The 21,655-nt window shown below is 39.1% G+C and overlaps 1 protein-coding gene across 1 annotated transcript in view; it reads left to right on the top strand.

The window, feature by feature from the left end:
- Positions 1 to 21,429, top strand: part of PEMT (phosphatidylethanolamine N-methyltransferase) — a 158,397-nt gene extending 136,968 nt beyond the window's left edge. The window contains exons 5-6 of the mRNA XM_027874443.1: positions 18,456 to 18,567; positions 21,345 to 21,429. Of these exons, the coding sequence (XP_027730244.1) occupies positions 18,456 to 18,567; positions 21,345 to 21,429 (197 nt within the window). The remainder of the gene's footprint in view (positions 1 to 18,455; positions 18,568 to 21,344) is intronic.
- Positions 21,430 to 21,655: the final 226 nt, after the last annotated feature.

The raw sequence follows: 21,655 nt of genomic DNA, 5'->3' as shown, positions 1-21,655 counted from the left end.
TCACTTCCACAAGACAGTTAGTTTTCTCTCTTTTTTTTTCTTTTTTTCTTTTAGATTTTTAGGCAATTGGGGTTAAGTGACTTGCCCAGGGTCACACAACTTGTAAGTGTCAAGTGTTTGGTCTGAGGCTGGATTGGAACTCAAGTACTACTGACTTCAGGGCCGATGCTCTATCCGCTGCGCCACCTAGCTGCCCCGAGAGTTAAGTTTTCTTCAAAGCTCAACTCAAGTATCACTTTCTGTACAAAGCCTGTCCTGATCCCCACAGTGCTAGTGCTAGTGCCTTTGTCTCCAAAATTACCTTATACTTATTATGTAGGAATTACGGACATTATTATATGTGTACATGTTGTCTTGCCTGATAGAACGTAAACTCTGAAGGCAGGGACTATTTTCTTTATGTATTTGTATCTCTAGGACCCAACACAGTGCCTGGCACTGTTGATTGATTGATTGCTGATTGATCGATGCTTACTACATTTCTTCATATGAGTATGTCTTAATAAGCAATGATACTTTTCTCCCTGACTCTTTTAAATATTATATTTCTACCATTCAATTCTAATTTTCACCTGTTTAATCTCTAAGTCACCTGCTGCTACCATGGTGCCCTGGGTTGTAGGAATTCCCCATTACCATTCACCTTACTATAATTTTTTACTTGGCAGTAATAAGACTTATAAAAATCACAAGTAGCTCCTCATAAGGAAATGATTGGGGACCTAATCTTAGGATCACAGAACATGATTTAAAGCTGGCAAGGGACCATGGAGGCCATCTCATCCAACCTCCAAAATTTTCAGCTCAGATAACTAAAGCATGGAGAAGCAGTTACTTGCTCATGACCGGGCGGCTAGTTAGTGGCCAAGCCAGGATGTGAACCCAGATTCTTTGCCACCAAATCTAGCACCTTTTCCAGTGGCCATACAAAGTAAACTCTGTCTCATGGTTCCTCCTTGCCCTCCCTCACCTTCCCATCCAATTGGTATGGGAAATAGTCATGATTGAAGTCCCTATATCCTCTGGGTGGAAGAAGGAAGCCCATTAAAACTATTCTCAGCCCGGTCTTTAGATTTGCCTATCCTGCGTGAAATTGACCTAGAAATGCTGAAGGAACACTGTCTTTGGCATCAAATGTAGGGTGAGGTGCTTACCCAATGGCTGTGAGTCACTCTTCTCAAACAAGGTTTCTGTGCCAGGCAGCTCTACCCCTACAGCTGTGTTGGCATTATCTCCTCATCCCTCTGCCACAATGCTACTTCCTGCCTCCTTGGAAGAATAAACTTTCTAGCAGTCCCCAGGGCCAGCACCTCAGGGTTTCCTCTGCCCTTTGTGCCTTCACAATTGCTGTGATGCAGTTAGCAAAGGGCTCCAAACTCACTCTTACTGGATCCCAAAGCAGTGCCCATTGTAAAGGCTCTTTGCCCTATTTTTCCACCTCTGATTAAGCAGAATAGGTCTTTTAGAAGGGAGACAAATTAGGATTTTTCTAGATGGGAACAGGATGTCTCTAGGTTCTGTAGCCAAGATGAACACTTAAAAGTTTCTGAGCATCTCAGATTTGCTCTATATATGTAAGGGGGTGGGATGGAATCATAGAATTTAGCAGAGCTAGTTCTTGGAGAAATGGTAAAAGTGGACATAGTTTCATTCCATCACCCCCCGCCCATCCCCAGTCTCCTTATAATGGCAAGCTCATTATAGTGATTTACCCAATCCTAACTTACCCTCTACTTCATCCCCTCAAGGCCCCAATCTCTGCCTTATAAAAGGGTAGTTTCTTTAATCTAGGGAAGTTAAAGACATTTTCTTTTCCCAAATTATACATTTGTTTTTTGAGACTGGGTATCTCCATTTCTCCTGGGCCAGAAGGGCTACAACCATTAATACGTCCCAATGCTGATCAGTAAAGAAGATTTAACCTGCTCCATTTTCCTGACCTAGGCTAGTTCTTCCATCCTTACACACTCTGGTAGGTTCCCAAGGGCTTGCCATATTGGCACTGTACTTAACTCAGACCTTAGTCAGCTTCAGGCCTACTATAATTTAGACTTCCTGAACCCAAGTGATCCTCCAGCCTCAGTCTCTCCCAGCAGCAGGGATCACAGGCATGTGCCACCTTGAGTAGCCATTTTTGCGTTTTAACAGGGGCCTTCCTCCACAAAAGTTCTATCCTGATGTGTCATCCTGATTGGCAGGTGTCCTCATGTCTTCAAGAAAGCCAGGCTAGTAGGTCTTGGTAAATTTGTCTATTAGGTAATGAATTCTTTGTCTCTGGCAACCCATGAAATGAAGAACAGTTGCTTTTTTTAAATCATCCTCATTCCTATATGGCCTCCTTCTACTACTATTCTTGCGGTGATGAGGATAGAGTAGCATAAAAGAGGAAAGAGGATAATGAGAATTGCACACTTTTTAGACTGTCCATAAACATAAAGTTAATAAACATTGATTTAATTATTTGTATTCTAAGTACCTAGCATGGATTGATTGATGTGAGATCTTTGTCTGATAACAATGATAAAACTACTGAGGAAATTAAAACCATGTCAATATTGATATCTTGTTATCAATTAAATCAGAAGATATAAAAAAGGCTAATCTAAATTGATGTGTAGCTAATAGGTTCTCCACAGAGAAGTAAATAAATAAAGGAGTTGATTTTTTTCATTTGCCTTCAAGTCACAAGAAACCTCATTTCTTGGGATACTTAGTCCTCTCACCTTATGGTGAGTATAAACAAGACAACCCCAGCTTATGTAGAATCTGTTGAAGAGCTGAAGGGGCACAGAAATTCTGTGAAAAATATAATATGCCTTCTCAACCAAGTTCATATCTAACCTTATACTCAGAAAATATGTTTTGGGATTATAAAATGAAAGAGTCCAAAGTTAGCCTGAAATCATTTATTGCCTTTACTATTTGTCAGGCACTGTGCTAACTGCTAGGGATCCACAGGAAAAAATAAAAACAGTCCCTGCCCTCAAGGAGCTTACATTATAATGGGGAAGTCATCATGTAAATAAATAGGCATAAATAGAGGAGATGGAAAGTAACCTTTCATAGCTGGGGGGACCATGAAATGCCTCTTGCAGAAGATAGCATTTGAGCTGAGTCTTGATGGAAGACGGGGATTCCTGGAGTTGAAGTTGAGAAAGGAGAACATTTCAAGTACGGGGGACAGCCCATAGAAAGGCATGGAAACAAGATCGAGTATTGTAAAAGAGGAATAGCAAATAGGTCAGTAGATCATAGATTGTGTAGGGGGAGTAAGATATAAGAAGACTAGAAATGCACAAAAGGGCCAATTGTGAAGACTATTAAATGCCAAACAAAGCAATTTATATTTTATCTAGTAGGTAATAGAAAGGCACTGAAATGTATTTATTAAGATCTCACATCAAGCAAGAATGCATTTGTAAGGCATTTACTGTGTGCCAGAAACTTAAGAATACCAATAATTAAATTAATGTTTATGAATATTAAAAATAGGGGGTGGGGTCATCAGACTTATGCTTTCGGAAAATCACTTTGATAGGCAAGTAGATTGGAATGGAGGAGGGAGAAATGAGGCAAGGAGACCAGCAGTTTGAGTGATGAGGCCCTGAACTGGAGTGATGTTGGTGTGTCTAGATAAAAGGATATATATATACACACACACAGAGATGTTGTGGAGGTAGAAAGATGAAGACAAAGGCTTGCAGACTACTGCAAAGCCTTCTATAGATCTAGAAGAGAGTCAAATGAATAACATCTCAGTGATGAAATTGACCATATCCTAAAAGATAAGAAACAATTGATTACTAAAGTAGGAATTCATTTCTTAATTGGTTTTCTGTATACAGTCAGACCAGAGAAAGGATAGAAATCAATACCAAATTAAAAGTAATGAGAAGATGAGAAGACAATGTGCGATAGTTCCTAGTCCAATTTATTTTAACAAGTTATTGACTCTAAAAAATAGGAAGTCAGGACTTTAATTTTCACTTAGAGTAGGTTATGATGTAAATTAGTCACACTACAACTACAAGACCAAAAGAGCACAGAAACTGTCTCAACCAGCAAACACTTGATTATTTTGCTAGTTAGCATGTCACCATTCCACTTGGAGGCCAAGAGGAGCATTGGTTTAGAGTCCAAGCTCACTTATAGAACATTACAGATAAAGATGGAGGAGAACTATAAGCAGTACGACCTTACAAAACAATGAAAAGTAATGGAAGGGAAAGCAAACCTGATGAAAACTTGGTATGAGACCTAAACAAGTCACCTCATTTCAAGAACATTTATAGATTTGATTGGAAAGAAGGCAACAAATAGATACAAAATGAGTGATTCTGTAACAGCTTATCCTTTTTACTGATAAGCTACCTTTAGCTGCCATATTTAGATTCTGACATCTCAGTACCTGATGAAATGGCCCTGAAGAGAAGGTGGGGAAGAGCAGATAGACTTAGTCAAGTATGTGCCCCCCCCCCAAAAAAATCCATGCTGAAAATATCTCAAGAGAGGCTGATACCAGAATAATGGAGAAATTGAAGTACTGTGTCATTGCCAAATAAAGCTAGTGACATCAGTAACTACAAAGATGTAAGTTGACTTTTTCAACACCATGAAATCTTTATCAGAATGTTCTGTTGAGGATGTCTTGAATGAAAATATGACAGGGAAACAGGTAATCTTTCACAGATTTTCTGCAGAGAATATGTCTTTACAGTCACATAACTGATCAGTGTGAAGTATAAGAGATGGAAAACCATTCTATTTATTGGTTGTTGTTCAGTCATTATTTAGTTGTGCCTGACTCTTCGTGACCCGATTTGGGGATTTCTTGGCAAAGATATTGGAGTGGTTTGCCATTTCCTTCTCCAGCTCATTTTAGAGATGAGGAAACCGAGGCAAACAGGGTTAGGTGATTTGCCCAGGGTCACACATCTAGTAAGTATCTGACGTCACATTTGAACTTAAGAAGAGGAGTCTTCCTGACTCCAGACCCAGTGCTCAATCCACTGTGACACTTAGCTGCATCTGTTTGTTGGTTATATAAAAGCATTTGAATAGTACAGAATGTAGCTTCTCCATTAAGTTGTTTTTCATGTTTTTGTTAGGATCCGAAGTAGTAGATACAGAGCCCACAGATGTGTTGCTCACCCCAAACTGAAATCAGGAACTTGCAGAAGTCAGATCAGGAAGGCAGCTATCAGTCTTTGCCCTGGAGCAGAACAGTTTAGGAGCACTGCAAACTTGCAGGTTCTCAGCCTGAGCTACCCTTGGAGATCCTAATAATCCAAATAGTAGATAAAGAGCCAGCCTTAAAGTCAGATAAACCTTAGGTGCCAATCCCATCATTACACATATTGGATGTGTGACCCTGGGCAAATCACTTTAACTTCTCAGTACTTAGAAGGTGTTGGCCTCCATTGAGAGATGAAATTCCTCAATGGGGATGCCCTAAACCAATGAAATCACAGGTTCAGTGCCTCTTCCTATCCCTAGCCTATGTTAGGATTGTACATTGTTCCTTAATAAATGCAACCAGAGGCATAACTTTGTTTCTGTATCATGACTACAGGAAAGGTAAATTATCCCTCCACCTCTTGGAAAAAATGATAGGCTAGAGTGTGAAATTATCTCAATATGTTGATACGGTTTATCCTTGTTTAGTTCCTTAAGATTTTCTGCTCCTTTACCTTTTTATGTTTCTCTTTATTTCTGTGTCTGAATTTCAGAGATTTTTCTACACAAAATTTTCAGAATTTTCTACACAGGTCTGGTCCTTTCATCAGGAATGCTTTCAAGACTTCTGTTTGATTAATGGTCCATTTCCCCCTCAGTAGGATTATACTCACTTTTGCTGTGTAAGTTATTCTTGGTTATAAGCCTATAACCTTTGCCTTCTGGAATATTGTATTCTGAGCTCTCTGCTCCCTTACAGTGGTGGCTTCTAAATCATGTGTGATCCTGATTATGAGTAATTAGTACTTGTTCTTTCTTTCTGACTGTTTACAGTATTTTTTTTCTTTAACCTGAGAACTCTGGATTTTCACTTATGGATTTTGTTTCTGGAAGTTTTCATTTTGGTGTTATCTTCAGGAGGTGAATGATGGATTCTTTCTTTTTCAATTTGGCCTTCTAAGAAATCTGAGCTTTTTTTTTCTTTTTTTTTTTCCTGGAAAAATGATGTCTAGGGTCTTTTAGTCATGGCTTTGAGGTAATCCAGTAATTCTTAATTTTATTTTCCTTTTCAATCTGTTTTCCAGGTCACTTGTTTTTGTTATGATATACATTTTTTTTTAGTCTTTTGACTTTGATTTAATATTTCTTGTTGTTTCATTAAGTCATTAATTTTTGCTTAATTCATTTTAATTTTTAGGGAATTTGTTGATTGGTCAAGGCTTTTGTACCTCTTGTGCCAAGCTATTAATTCTTTTTCCCATTCCTTCTTCCAAAGTTCTCATTTCTTCCCAGTTTTTACGTCTAGCACTCTCCTTTCCTCTATAAAACCATTTTTTGACTCGTGCTTCATCTCTTCCAGGAATTCTAATTGAATGTATGTCCAAGCTGTGTTTTTCTTTGAGGCTTTCCTTTTACCATATTTATTTTTCCTATTACCATAATAGCTTTTTCTGTCAGGATTCTTTTTGTTTACTCATTCTTCTGCCCTACTTCCTCACTTCAAACTTTATGTTACAGCTGATCTCTTCACACTTCTGGAGGAATGGTCCTGCTGCTGCTTTCTTGGGATAACGAATATTGTGTTATTTATAGATCTCAGTGCCAGATCAGGCCTGGGACTTCTAAACTTTCAGTACTCCCAAAGTGATCAGATCCAGAGAAGTCTTATTGCTGCCCCCTTGTTCTGAGTTCAGAGCGTTGGGTCTGAGCCGTGGGTAGGCTGCTGCTGAACTCAGCCACTATCAACCATCTGGGACCTGCTGGTTCTGAGTGCCAGAACTGCAGGCTCTCCTTTTATTCTGGGATCCCTTCCCTGGTTATTCCTCTTTAGGCTCCAGACTCATCAAGAAGTTTGAACTGAGACCCTGTTCAGTTACTAGGGTCAGCACCATCCTGCTGCTCTTTAAACAGCTTCTCCCTGGGTGCCAGAGTGCTCTGTGTTTAGCTCACTTCGGATAAGATCCCAAGCCCAGCATTCACAGACTTATCTGTCTATCTCTCTATGCCAACCTGGGCTGGAAAAATGACTCATGACTTTTTCTTGGATTTTCCCATCAGGATTCAATCTTGTGCATTTTCTAGATCTGTTTGGAAGAATTTGGTGAGGATTATACTGCTCTTCTTTCCACTCTGCTATCATTGCTTCATCTCTTCTCCCTTATAAAAACATTTTTAAGCTTTTAAAAACTCTCACTTCATCTCTTCCAAGATATCTAGTTGAACTTGTTCCCAAATTGTATTTATCTTTTTTCTTTCTTTCTTTCTTTCTTTCTTTTTTAAGGCAGTTGTGGTTAAGTGACTTGCCCAGTGTCACCCAGCTAGTAAGTGTCAAGTGTATGGTCTGAGGTCGGATTTGAACTCAGGTCCTCCTGACTTCAGGGCCGGTGCTCTATCCACTGTACCACCTAGCTACCCTACCAAACTGCATTTTTCCATGAGGCTTTGCTTATAAATATTTTGTAATTATTCTCTTTTGAGTTTGTGTCTTGAGGCTTCTGTCACCATGATAGCTTTTTACGATGGGATTCTTTTTTCATTTGCTCATTGTTCCAGCTTTTTTTTTGACTCCTGACTTCATATTAGGGCAGGGCTCTTCACAATTCCAGAGGGGAATGTCTTGCCTGAGCTTGTGTCCTCTAGGGTCCTGCTGCTGCTTTCTTGGGGGTATTGAGTGTTGCATTATTCCAGGATCTCAGGGATAGCTCAGGGTGGGGACCCACAAATTTGCAGTGCTCCCAAATTGTTCTGATCCAGAGCAAAGACTGATAGCTGCCCTCCTGCTCTGAGCTCTGGAAGTTCCTGACGTCAGTTTGGGGCAAGCAACACACCTGTGGGCCTGACTCTGATTGGTGTTCCGGTAGATTTCTACTGGATTTAACCATTAGCAGCCAGGTAGAAAGTTGTACTGGTTCAGAATGACAGAACCAGAATCTCTCTTTTCATCTAAGATTCCTGCCCTGGTTTTTCTGATGCAGGCCTCAGACTGTGCTAGAGGCTGGAATTGAAACCGTACTGAACTCCCACACATACCTGCTGCTTGCATTAGGCTTTGCCCCCTGCTCAGGATGCAGCCTACAGCCTGGGACCACTCTTCACCCTGGAACATCACCCCTTGACAGAGGTCCCCTCTTCATTCCACCTTGAGCTATGACTTAGAACTGGGTGTGACAGAGATGCCCATTGGCATCTATTCCTACACAATCTCTTTTTTGCTGGCTCTGGGACATCTCTTTTTTTTTTTCTTTTTCTTTCGGTGAGGCAATTGGAGTTAAGTGACTTCCACAGATTCTTTGTATTTATATATATATATGTATATTTTCTATATTCCTTTGACCAGTTCCAATGAAAGTGAAATTCAGATGACACTTACTTTGCATACCCCTTCCTCCTCATTTGTATAGTCTTCTACTTACATTCCCAGATTATATGAGATAGACAGTTTCACACAACCTCGATTTCTCTCCTTTAGCTCTCCCTTTTCCTTTCACTTTTCTTTCTTCTTTTAAGATCATCACGTATCAAAACTATTCTTTCCAGGCCCTTTCTGTCATTTAAACAATTGATTCTTCTTCCCCTATTAAACAGTACACACTTCATCCTTGTATATTCCCTTCCAATTGCTAAAATGTATTTTTATTTTTATTTTCCTCTTGACTCCTGTTTTTGTATTTGAGTTTCTATTCAATCTTCTCATTAGGAATGTTTGGAAATCCTCTATTTCATTAAAGATCTGTTTTTTTCCTCTATAAGTTTGCACTCAGTTTTGGTAGGTAAGTTATTCTTCGTGTCAAACTTTTATCTTTTGCCTTTTGGAATATCACTTTCCAAACACTCTTCTCTTTAGAGAGTGGTAGCTGCCTAATCTTGTGTGATCTTGACTGTGGCTCCTCAGTACTTAAACTCTTTTTTTTTTTAAGGCAATTGGGGTTAAGTGACTTGCTTAGGGTCACACAGCTAGTAAGTGTTATGTGTCTTGTGAAAACTGGATTTGAACTCAGGTCCTCCTGACTTCAGGGCCAGGTTCTATCCACTGCACCACCTAGCTGCACCACTTTTTTTTTTTAAACTCTTTCTTTCTGGCTCCTTACAGTATTTTTTTGTTGTTGTTGTTCTGAATTATGGCTATGCCATTGCTGGGAATTTTCATTTTGAGGTTTCTTTCAGGTGGTTTCATTTTCACTTTAATTTCTAGTTCTAATGGGTCTAGAAAGTTTATGCAGGCTTTTTTGAAATTTGGTAACAAATACCATTTTTTGGTGCTTTCTATGTCAGTTTTTAATATGAGATCTGATATCTTTTCTTCTCTTTTTTTCCCAGTCTTTTAACTTTTAATATTTTCTGTTGTTTCATGGAGTCATTAACTTTTATTTGATCCATTCTGATTTTCAGAGGGTTTATTATTTGGGTAAGGTTTTATATCTCTTGTACAAAGCTGTAAACTCTGCTTCTAAGTCTGAGTTCTTATTTTTTCCAGTTCCTCACTCTAGAGCTCTTCTTTCATGTATAGTATCATTTGAAAACTCTTACTTCATTTAATCCAGCACTTCTTAAACTGTGGGTCGTGAGTTTAAGAAGTACTGAAGGGGTCGTGAGTGGAAAAAGTTTAAGAAGTCCATGAATTTTAGTTATCTTTGTGCCCAAGCAGTGTTTTTCTTTGTTGTTTTGCTTGTAGATGTTAGAGAGTTAATCTCTTCTTTTGGGTTTGTGTCTTGGACTTTCCTGGCTCCACAATAATTCTTTATCATCAAAAAAGTAAGCGAGCCACACTGCTACTCCTACCGACAGATAGCATTTAGGAGCCCTGTAGCTGTTTTCCCCTGGAACTTTTCCATGGCTCTCCGTTCAAGAAATGTTAACACTAAGTACACATGACAACAGCTTCTCATGAAGAGTCTATATTCCAAGCAGAATGAGTTTCTTCGTGAGGTAACGCTTTCCACAAAATGAACTCTCTTTTACCAGTATGTAGAGATGGAAGTTCAAAATGCAACAACTTCATCTCATTTTCTTGTGTTTGCATAGCAGACCCTTTTTGAGCAAAGGGATAATCAATTCCTAGACTCTTGAAAGTCCAAATTCTTCTTGAAACTCAAAAGTTCCCCTTTGCTTCATTTGTATAACAATCAGCATAATTCATTTTTATTTGCATGAAAGGAAGAATAGCAGGTCAAATTGGTCCATGATATATTTTTCTAAGTGCTCTGCGTCAGAGGAAGGAAGACACAGGATGGGTTTAGCAAGTAAGATTATGGGGTAGAGCCAAATTCACATTGGGCAGTGTTTAGAGGGCAAGAAGATTTTGGTTCAGAAGTGTGAACAGTATAGCTGAAAAGAGAGTCAAGGATAGGACTGGATTTAATCTGAGTGGACTCTAAATGAAAGACTGTCTTTGTTCCAGGATTCTTTTATCCAGATGCCAACAGAAACAAAAGCATCATCCATAGAGAGTCTGGCTGCACTTATGGAATACTGGGAAAACTCCAAGAAATATATCTCTGAAACAAAAATGATGTTTGCTGGCATTAAGAAAGGGGAAAAAAGAGACTTGATAAGATATCACAAAAAAAAAGCTACCAGTGAATAATAATTATCTCTTGCCTTATTCATTACAAAAACATTTCTCTTGCAATGAGATTTTCTTTTATTTTACATGTACTGTAACTCCTATTTAAATTGGTTTCATCAACTAGAAACCTTGAATCATGAGTGGCTCTTTAAAATTTTTGTTCATGATGGTCTCAGAATACAGAGTGAAACATATTTCTTCCCTTTATTTTCCTTGCCATTTTTTGGGGGGTGGGGTTCATACATGGCTCGTACAGAAATATTTTATTACATGGTTTCCTATGTATAATGGATAGCATATTTCTTGCCTTCTCAATGGGTAGAAGAGGAAGTCAAGGAAAAGAGAAAACTTAGAAACAATAATAAAATTAGTGCAAAAAGGAATTTGTTCAACAGTCCTAAAAAAGAAATTGTTTAGATTAGGTAAGATTGTGTTTAAATGAATATTATTCAGTCTTTTGATAATAATTCCAGGCACATCTAGGTTATAATATTTTTGTTTTTCTTTTTAAGGATTTGGTTAAGCTTGACATTTCATTGAGTTGATCAAGTCTTTTTTGGTGGGGGCGATCGGGCAATTGGGATTAAGTGACTTGCCCAGAGTCACACAGCTAGTAAGTGTTATGTGTATGAGGCCAGATTTGAACTCAGGTCCTCCTGACTCCAGGGCCAGTGCTCTATCCACTGCACCACCTAGCTGCTCCACGCCCCCCCCCCTTTTTTTTTTAAAGAAAGGTAGTTGTTTTCTTAAAATATATTCTAGCATCATGAATTTAATTTATTAAATAATAAGAATCATATGCTTAATGGTTTTGAATGCCTTTAACTTGGAGTGTACTTTGAATAAAATAAGTTATTCCTAGTGTGCAAAATCCTCTGGTGAATTAGTGTACCTCAGCCTATCTAAAGACAAGAGCTAAAGCAGGTCCACTGAATTAAAATAACAGTAAGCATTTCCACCTTAAATTCCCTAATTTTCCATATGGTAAACAGCCTAATAATAAGTCTTTGATTAAAATATTGTTTTTCAATTATTGGAAGACATTTCATTCAATAACAGCCCTGAGTAAACAATATCACATTACATTTTATAGTGTGAATGATCTTTGGGTGTCAAATGTTTAAATATTGTAATTAACGTACACAGATTGTAGATATGGTCTTCTCTTGAAATAAGTGATTTAAGCTAGGTTGTACCTTTGGATTGCCTTCAAAAATCTATTACAATTATGTTTTGCATGACTGCTCATGTATAACATATCAAATTGCTTGCCTTCTCTTTGAGGAGGGAGGAAAAGAAGGGACAGAGGAGAATCTGGAACTAAACATTATTTAAATGAATATTAAAATTCTGTATATTGATTTGGAAAATAAAATATTGAAAAATATATTAAATTTAAAGGTTGGAAACATGTTACACAGTATGTGAATAGTAGGCCTATAATTAACTTAAATATAAGTGAGGCATCTAGGTTGTACTGTAGATAGCGAGCTGGCCTTGAAGTTAGGAAGTTAGGATGACCTGGATTCAAATTCAGCCTCAGATTTACATGCTGTGTGACTCTGGGTGAGTCAATTAAACTCTGTCTCCCTCGGTTTCCTCATCTGTAAAATGAGGATGTGAATAACAACTATTTCCCAGGAATATTATTTTTTTAATAATATTTTCCCAGTTACATGTGAAAACAATTTTTAACATTTGTTTTTTTAAAATTTTGAGTTCTAAATTCTCTCCTTCTCTTTCCCACCTCCTGAGGCAGTAAGCAGTTTCATATAGGTTATACATGTGTAATCATGCAAAATATATTTCCATTTTAGTCATGTTGTAAAAGAAAATACAAAACAAAAGAAAAAACAAGAAGTGAAAAGTAGCATGTTTCAGTCTGTATTCAGACTCCCTTAGTTCTTTCTCTGGAGGTAGATAGCATTTTTCATCATGGGTCCTTTAGAATTGTCTTGGATCATTGCATTGCTGAGAATAGCTAAGTCATTCCCAGCTGATCATCACACAATATTGTTCTCACTGTGTACAATGTTCTCCTGGCTCTGTTCACTGCACTTTGCTTCAGTCATATAAGTTTTTCCTGGTTTTTCTGAAATATCCTGCTCATCTCTTACAGCACAATAGCATTCCATTACAATCATATACCACAACTTACTCAGCCATTCCCCAATTGATGGACCCCCTTCCCAGGGTTATTAAGAGGATCAAGTGAGATAAGATTTGCAAAGCTCTTTGCAAACCTAAAATCCTAGTATATGCATCCTGACTAAGGCCTGGTTGGCTGGATTGCAGAGGATAAGAAGATTAGTAATGTCAGTGGAAAATGGAAAAACAATTTGGGGACAAATCATACAGGGCATTTAAAAGTAAACAGAGGAGTTTATATTCTATTCTGAAGGCAATACAAAACCACTTAAGTTGGTTGAGCCTGGGGAGTCACGAGATCAGATGAAGAGGTCTAAAATGAATTATAGAACATTATAGAACAAGTGTTTTGGATAGCCCAGTGGAAGGTGCAGACAGATCCAGAATAGGGAAGGGGCTAAGGTTCAGGTATATGGGAATGAGGGAGAATACAGCTGGGATTGAGGATGGGTATCTGTTCATTAGGACAGGGAGGGTGTGAGGAGGTAGAAATATGTGAACCATTGGGGAATAAGTCCAGGCACCATATCGGAGGGTGAGAGGAGATCTGCTGATGAAGGCAGGTGATTAAAAGGTATAAGGTCTGTCCTGGGCCAACGCTTTCAAAGTCTTCCTCATTTGCTTGGCCTCACTGCAGGCATTGTTGCTGGTTCCTCAGAACTTCCAGAAGGCTGAACTTCTAGAAGCCTGGTCTTTAACAAGAACAAGCAACACCTGGTGGTACTGTATCCCAGGGATCACCAGGATCCTAATGACAAGGCTAAAGACGGTGTGTCCTAGGGCAAATGAGTGGGCAAGAGGCAGTGACAGAGAGGTAGATGAAAGGAATTTTGTAAGTACGCTCAATCTAGGTAGGTGGCACAGCATGATAGAGAGCTTAATCTAGAATCAGGAAGACCTGAGTTCAAATCCAGCCTTAACTGGCGCTGTGAACCTTGACAAATCACTTAACAATTGTCTATCTCAGTTTCCTCATCTGTAAAATGGGAACAATAATAGCACACACATGCACGCGTGCACACACACAACCTCTCAGGCTTGTTATGAGGACAAGATGTGATAATATTTGTAAAAGCATTTTATAAACCTTAAATCACTGTATAAAATGCTCTGATGATGGTTGATGATTATAGTTTACCTTCTCGATAAAGTATATCATATTTTTCTAGTGGAGAATATAGAGATATGTGAACCAGCCAATGAATTCAGAATATTCAGAACCTATTGGATCACCAGACAGAGTATTCATTAATGGCTCCATGTTTATGTGGCAGAAGGTTTCTAGTAGAATACCATAGGGATCTGTGCTTGGCTCTGTACTGTTTAACATTTTTTTATCAGTGACTCGGGTAAAGGCATGCATGGCATGCTGACTAAATTTGTAAGTGACAGAAAGCTGGGAGGAAAACTAACACACGAATGACAAAATTAGGTGGTGAAAGATCTTAACAGATTAAAGGATTGACCTCTGTCTAATAAAGTTTAATTAAGTAGGGATGGGGGCAAAAATCTTTGTGTAATATATCTCTGATAAGGGTGTCAAAAGTATATAGGGAAATAACAAAACTATATGAGGACTAAAGCCATCCCCCAGAGGATAGTAAATGGATATGAATCAGAGGTTTACAAAAAAATTGCAAACTATTAAAAAAAGCATATAAACAATTATTCTTAATCATTTAAGATAAGAGCAAATCATAACAACTTTAAAGTTTCACCTCACACAGCAAATTGGCAAACATAACAAAATATGGGAACAGTCAAGGTTGGACGGGTTGTGGAAAGACAGGCTATAGTGTTGATGGAGCTGTGGAATTGGTCTAACCATCCTCGAGAGCAATTTGGAGTTGTGAAAAAAGTGACTGAAGTTTCCATACCCTTTGACCCATACATCCCGCTACTAGGTACATACCTCAAGGAGGCTCAAAGAAAGTTCCACGAGCACAAGAATATTTATAAATAGCAGCACTTTTCATAATAGCAAAGAATTGAAAACAATGTGGATGTCCATAGATTGGATAATCCTAAACAGATTATAGACATTGAATATTAATTAATTTGACCCAATTGTTTCTAAAAAGACATTTCAATTCTGCAAATGCAAATAAAACACAGCGCACTGATGGAATCTAATTAATTTTTTAAAATGAGGCTTATTGATGCCTTTTGATTATATATCATAGTTATTTCTGTAAATATCTAGTTTGGAACTTACTTTGCAAATAAGCAAAAGCGTCATATTCAGTGCTGTGACAGCATCCAACAGTCTGTCTATATGACCTTCTGTCAATGGACTCTCTTTTTTACAAAGGAATTCTGAGGTCTTCTTTGGGGGAATAAAGAGCAGAATAGCTGAAGGCCAAGCACCTGTCCAAAGAAGCTGATGAAAGACTATTTCAGTTATAGGGAAGAATAAAGGGAAATCTGAGGGGTTAGAGGAGAGGAAGGAGGTTATAACCCTTTCTGACTGGGTATATGCATATCCTCAGTGAATCTGAATGGTAACGAAAATATTTTCTCACCTGAACACACACACACACACACACACTCTTACAGAGTCCACAATCATTCAACCCTGTGGGTAGTCTAAACATTGCCACGCTTTCACTTCCAGATTAAGAGCATTCTCCAGTCCTCCTGATCTATATCTGGCCACTGGACCCAGATCTCTGGAGCAGAAAGTGAGGCTGGTGACCTTGCACAGCCCTCCCTCCCTCAAATCAAAGTCAATTGCAATCGTCATTATCTCCCTGATGTCATGGTCCTCTTCGAAAATGAAGGACAAACACAAGAGCTCTGGCAAAGTTTACTTTCTCTGTGCTTTGGGAGAACTTGTTGGGGCAGAAAAACCTCCACCTGCTAGTCCAGAACAGTACATTCATTTCACCCTTCAACAGTCTTCTTATATTTAACTTTGAGGAGAAAATGATTTTTCATTCAATGTAACTTCTCCAAAAATTCATTTATTAAAAAACAAAACCCCCATATATGTGTGTCTCAGGTTCACTTTTCGTCTAGAAAAATCTTAAGACTTGAACAGTAACACGTTAAAATTCACTGTTGGGTCAAAAAAAAAAACCCCAACTATTCAAAAAAAAAGAAAAGGTCACCTCTTTTCTTAGAAAGGCTGTTCAGTGACAGGATATACTTTGCACAAGTACAACTGGGGGAGAATTTTTAACTAAATAAGGAGTAGAGGTAAACCTAGGAAATAAACTAAATAAACACAAAGTTGAAACACTTTTGCACAAATACAATCAGTGCAGCTAGAATTAGAAAAGAAGCAGTAAGTTGAGAAAAATCATTATAGGAAATATCTCTGATAAAAGTCTAATATCCAAGATATATTGGGTTTTAATACAAATCTATAAGAATAAGAGCCACATTCCCCAATACATAAGGAATTAAAGGATATGAACAGGCAATTTTCAAAAGAATAAATGCTCTCTATCAACAATATTAAAGAATGCCTCTGAAGCACTAATAATAAGAGAAATACAAATTAAAACTGAGGCTTCACCTCACACTAAGGTGGTGGCACTGTGAGGGGAGAGAAAGGGGCAGATACAAGAGATGTAGTGGAGGTAGAATGAACAAGACGTGGTAATTGAATAAATATATAGGCAAGGGAGAATGAGAAATAGAGATCTACACTGAGATTATAAATGTGTGTTACCTGACTGGTGTGTAGTTTCCTCAGAAACAGGGAAGTTTGAGAGAGGAGTGGGTTTGCAAGAAAAGGTAAGAGTAAGTTGTATTTTGGACATGTTGAATTTGAAATGTCTCTCAGCATTTGAGATCCAGTTTGAAATGTCACTAGGTAGTTGGTGATGTGGGAGAGACTGGGGTTGAATCTATAAGTCTAATGAGTCATCTCTATAGAGATGATAAATAAAGCCATGGAAGTGGATAAGGAACCTCTATAAAGAAAAGAGGACAGAAGCCCAGGACAGAGCCTTGCAGAACAACCGTATTTAGGAGATGTGATATGGATGATGATCCAGCAAAGAAAAAGAGAAGGAGCCATCAGACACGTAGGAAGAAAACCAGGAAAGTGAAGTGTCACCAAATCCCAGAGGGGAGAAAGGATAGAGAAAGTGGCCAACAGTGTCATCCGCAGCAGAAAGGTCATGTACTGAGGACAGCTGAGGAAATATCATCAGAGATGTAAGAGACAGGGTAAGGAAATGAAGGCAGTTAAGTATAGGTGATGTTCTAAGAGCGTGACTGGAAAATAGACAGGATGTAGAATTGCTTGAGGGGAATCCAGTCTCAAGTTTTTAAAGATGGGGGACACCTGGACATGTTTGAAGTCAACATGGAGGGAACCATTGGATAATGAGAGAATAAAGATAAGAAGTGGAGAGCAGGGTCAAAATGATGAATGGAATAATTTCCTATAGGAGATGGGAAGGAGTGCTGTGGCTACTGTTAGAAAATCAGTTAGGGAATTCCATGTGACAGTGAGGAGCCAGTTGAGTTTCATTTATAGTAGACACTCTTAGCTTGGTTGTGTGACTTTTTTCAGCAGACTTCATAAGTATGTAAGTAGAAACAGACAAGGCAGCTGGTGGGGGTAACCCAGGGTTGGGCTTACCACAACGAGAGTGATGGTAGTACCAAGGAGGCAAGGTATTCAGCAAGTATACTGTGGATCTGGTCAACCATAGGATCAACAGAATTTGAAAGGGGTAGGGACTGAGGGGAATAGGGATGATAAGAAAGAGAGAAGTAGCAGGAGAAAGAAGTTTCCACCTTGGCAGATGTCTGGTAACTCTATATTGCAGGAATAAAAAAAGAGCAGGAACTCAGATTTTGCCTGCTATAGAATGATCAGGGCCCCTACTCTCCAAGGTCCTATGGTAACTGAGCATGGAGTTGGAGTGAGTGATGATTACTCCAGATTCTGGGGAATTGGAATGGAAAGTGTTACTCTGTTGTCTGAGGCAGTTAGTAGTGGATTTTTGGGTCCTCAAGATACATTCAGTGTCAGTTCTGTAGCCTGATCCCAATGGGAGATGAGCCACAGGGAAAAGACAACCTGCCCTCTGGGCAAACACTGATTTCCTAATCTCTGAGTCATTGGAAGTGCAGGCTTTGGACTGTCTTTGGTGACCTTCAGTTTAGGAGCTTGGATGAATGTGAGACCCTTTTCTGAGGCTAAAGTCTAAATTAGAACTCATGTCTCCTGATTTATGGTCCTATCTTCTTTTTACTACATCATTCAAAGTGAACTGTTGGATTGTTTTGGGGTTGTATGTTTTTAATTCTGGAGAGAAATGATCCACTATGTTGTAAAGTCATCTTCCCTGCCTCCAAATCCACGTATCACTCCGTACTGCTCAATGAGGACACATGTTGCTTTGAGCCATCTCTGTTATTATTAAACATACATATACAGTGATGCTGTAAACTCCTTCTGGAGGGCAGATGTCTTATACATCTTGCTCTCTCCCAATTGTCCTCGTCCTTCCTCTGTAGCTAGCAAATGTTAGGCATATAGTAGACTGTAATAAGTATTTGTTGAATGAATGAATGACCTTCCTGGTCCTGTTTTTGTCCATAGGTGATTATTTTGGAATCTTGAAGGAAGCAAGAGTGACAACATTTCCATTTAGCGTCTTGGACAATCCTATGTACTGGGGGAGCACAGCCAACTACCTGGGGTGGTCAATCATGTAAGTATTTAATCTTTTCACTGTAATTAAGAAACCCATTCAGCTTACTATAAGATATCAAACTCTATTGTTAATGATATTATCATTTAAAACCTGTTGTCAATATTATTAGTGATCTCTATAATTAATGATTTTTATTACCACCTGTTGTTAATTATTATCAATTATTGTACTTAAAATAGTTCATAGAACATAGTAGGTATTCAGCAAATGCTTGTTGATTGATTGATTGATTGATTGACTAACAGTAATCTCCTTAAGGGAAGAAAACATGATTTGTTCAGAATTTGAAACCTAAAACAGACCTTAAAGAACACATTCTTGTTTTTTTTTAAAGGACGTGTTCTATTTCTATTATTTTACAAATGAGAAAATTGAGATCCAGAGAAAGGACATGACTTACCTAGGGTCACATAATTAGTAATAATAGAGAAGGGACTAAACTCAAGTCTATAATTCCCAATCTACTGTTTTTTCTGCTTTTTTCCTTTTGTTTTGTTGTTTTGTTTTCTTTTCCATGCTTCTTAGTTCTCTTCACAGGGAGATGCTCAAAAAACATTTGTTGATTGATTTCAGCTACATGAAATCAGTCATGACATTTTGATCTTTTTAAGAGGGAGTCCAGGGAGCTAGGTGGCACAGTGGATAGAGTGTCAGCCCTGGAATCAGGAGCACCTAAGTTCAAATCCAGCCTCAGACACTTACTAACTTCTTGACCCTGGGCAAGTCACTTAATCCTGATAGCCTCCAGAAAAAGAAAAAAATTAAGAGGGAATCCCTGATAAATGCTGGCGTGGTGGTCACCCAGACCGATCTCATGTTGACCCACGCGGGAATCCCCTAGGGTGCTGATATTAATCATTATCATAGAGCGATGAGGAGGGTATTTTTATAGACAAGTTCATCATTTTTCCTATAGAAGGAAAAAAAATCGGCAACTGCTTAATTACTTTGAGTGTCAGAGTGGTCTGGAGGACAGAACTGGGAATCAAGGGACCTGGCTTTGAAGCTAACTCAGTGACATCAGGCAAATCACTTCATATATTTCCTCCCCTGTAAGATGAGGAAGATGAGGAAGATGAACAAGACGATCTCTTCAGGCCTCTTTCAGCCATAATGATTTTGGTTTGTTTTTTTTTTTAAGTGAGGCAATTGAGGTTAAGTGACTTGCCCAGAGTCACACAGCTAGCGAGTGTTGTGTGTCTGAGGCTGGATTTGAACTCAAGTCCTCCGGGGCTGCTGCTCCATTCACTGCACCACCTAGCTGCCCCTTCTGTTTTTCTGTTGACCAAGGAAGATGGTGTTGACTCTCAGTTGGGCAGGTGTGGACTCAGCTGATGGTAGCAGACATTTATATGGTGCTTTACACATTTGTTGTCATTTGAACCTCACAACAACCCTGTAAATATTATAGGTATTATATCCCTATTTTACAGATGAGGAAACTGAGGCCCATAGAGTTAATATGACTTAGTAATACATCCAGAAGCAGATTCTTAACCCAGGTTTTCCTGGCTCCAAGTCCAGCACTGTATCTGTTATGTCAAATTGCCCCGGATGTCATTTGCCTGACTTATAGTAGGTGCTTAATAATGCATGCTGATTGATTGATTCCTTTGTTCAGACAAAGCTCAGTTAGAAAAGAACTTGGTTCCATCAGCACCTAGCAGCCCCAGACAGGCAGCCTTTGTACACTTATTAATGGGGCTTTTGCTCTATCCTACATCCTGGGTATGTTTAGGAGATGGCTAATGACCCTTGTAAAATCATTTCAGCTACAACATAGGCATTAGCAACAATTTCAGTCATCAGGTTGAAAACATGATGGAGGGGAGGGGGAGGTTGGTAGAACTGAGAAAGGAAACAGATTCCAGCCGAAGACATCTGGGATTCTGGCAGCCTCCAGGCAAAGAAAGCCAATAGCTTGTGTGAAAGAAATTTTCATGTATTAGAAGCCGAGTCTACATATCATTCATTTGTGGTGGGAAAAAAAATTATGGCTATTGGGAAATGTGTTCTGAGCTACTCCAGTTCAGTGAAAGTAAGTAAACCTTCTGCAGAAACCAGAAAGCTTTTTTCACTGTTAATGGGGAAAAATCCTCATGGGGCCCTTGGAGATTATAACTTTCTATCAGCCAGGGTGTGCTTAAGGAACCCAGATCCTCAGGTGAGCTGCTAAGTAAGCCTTAGGGATTGTCAGGAGAATGACTACTATTTACTGTTCTGTGAGGGAAACCCAGAGCTGGTACTGTCATGAAGCAGAGTGTGGTGTGTCTGTCTGTCTGTCTGTCTGTCTGGGGGGTGGGGTGGGGGGGGGCAGATGGAGGAAGGATTGATTGTGGCCTGTCTAAGAGCCCATTAAAAATGGGCAATGTTTCATGCAGGCCCCACACTGCTGACCAAGCAGGACTGCTCGTAAATCTTCGTTGAAGGCCATCTGTCTCAGCTCCTGGTGCCCTTCCTCTGCAAGGCTTCAGAGAGAAAGCAGGGGAGGGGGGAAATTGTCATGGATTTTATTAAAACACAAAGCATCTGCACAAAGAGTGACCTGTGTTGTATAAGCTGAGGACCTGGGTTAAGAATCCCAGTTGAAACTCTACCATTACTTAGTTTCCTCAATGAATAGAGGGAACTGGAGCAACATAAGAGACCTGAGCATGGGGTGTGGTGCAAGAACTTTCATAACTTTCATACAAGCATGGAGACAGGGGAGAAGGCAGAAAGGTGTGGTGGGAGTCACTGAAAGGAAGCTTGACTGACTTTCACCATTTTTCCAGGCGTTGGTCCCGCAGATTTCCTGTGAAAGGCACCAGAAAGCCAGGGACCTCGACTCAGTTACTTTCCCTCCAGCTCCAGGTCTGAGTTTTCTCATCTTATATAACAGCAATAAAACTAGAGATGACTGATACTTTCATGACCCCTGGATAGATGCAGAAAAGGCATCTTCTCACCCTTCCATTTGACATGCACAAGTTGGAGAGACATACTCCATCAGAAAGGGATGTGGAAAATTAAACCATTTGGATAAATACCTGTATCTTTCAGGCGTTGAACTAAACTGAAGCAAATCATAGCCAGAAACTTGGAG

Source organism: Vombatus ursinus, unplaced genomic scaffold, assembly GCF_900497805.2.
Source record: "Vombatus ursinus unplaced genomic scaffold, bare-nosed wombat genome assembly UNPS02014807.1, whole genome shotgun sequence".
NCBI classification, from domain to species: domain Eukaryota; kingdom Metazoa; phylum Chordata; class Mammalia; order Diprotodontia; family Vombatidae; genus Vombatus; species Vombatus ursinus.
The sequence above is the reverse complement of the archived record's forward strand: the minus strand, read 5'-3'. Positions and strand labels throughout refer to the sequence as shown.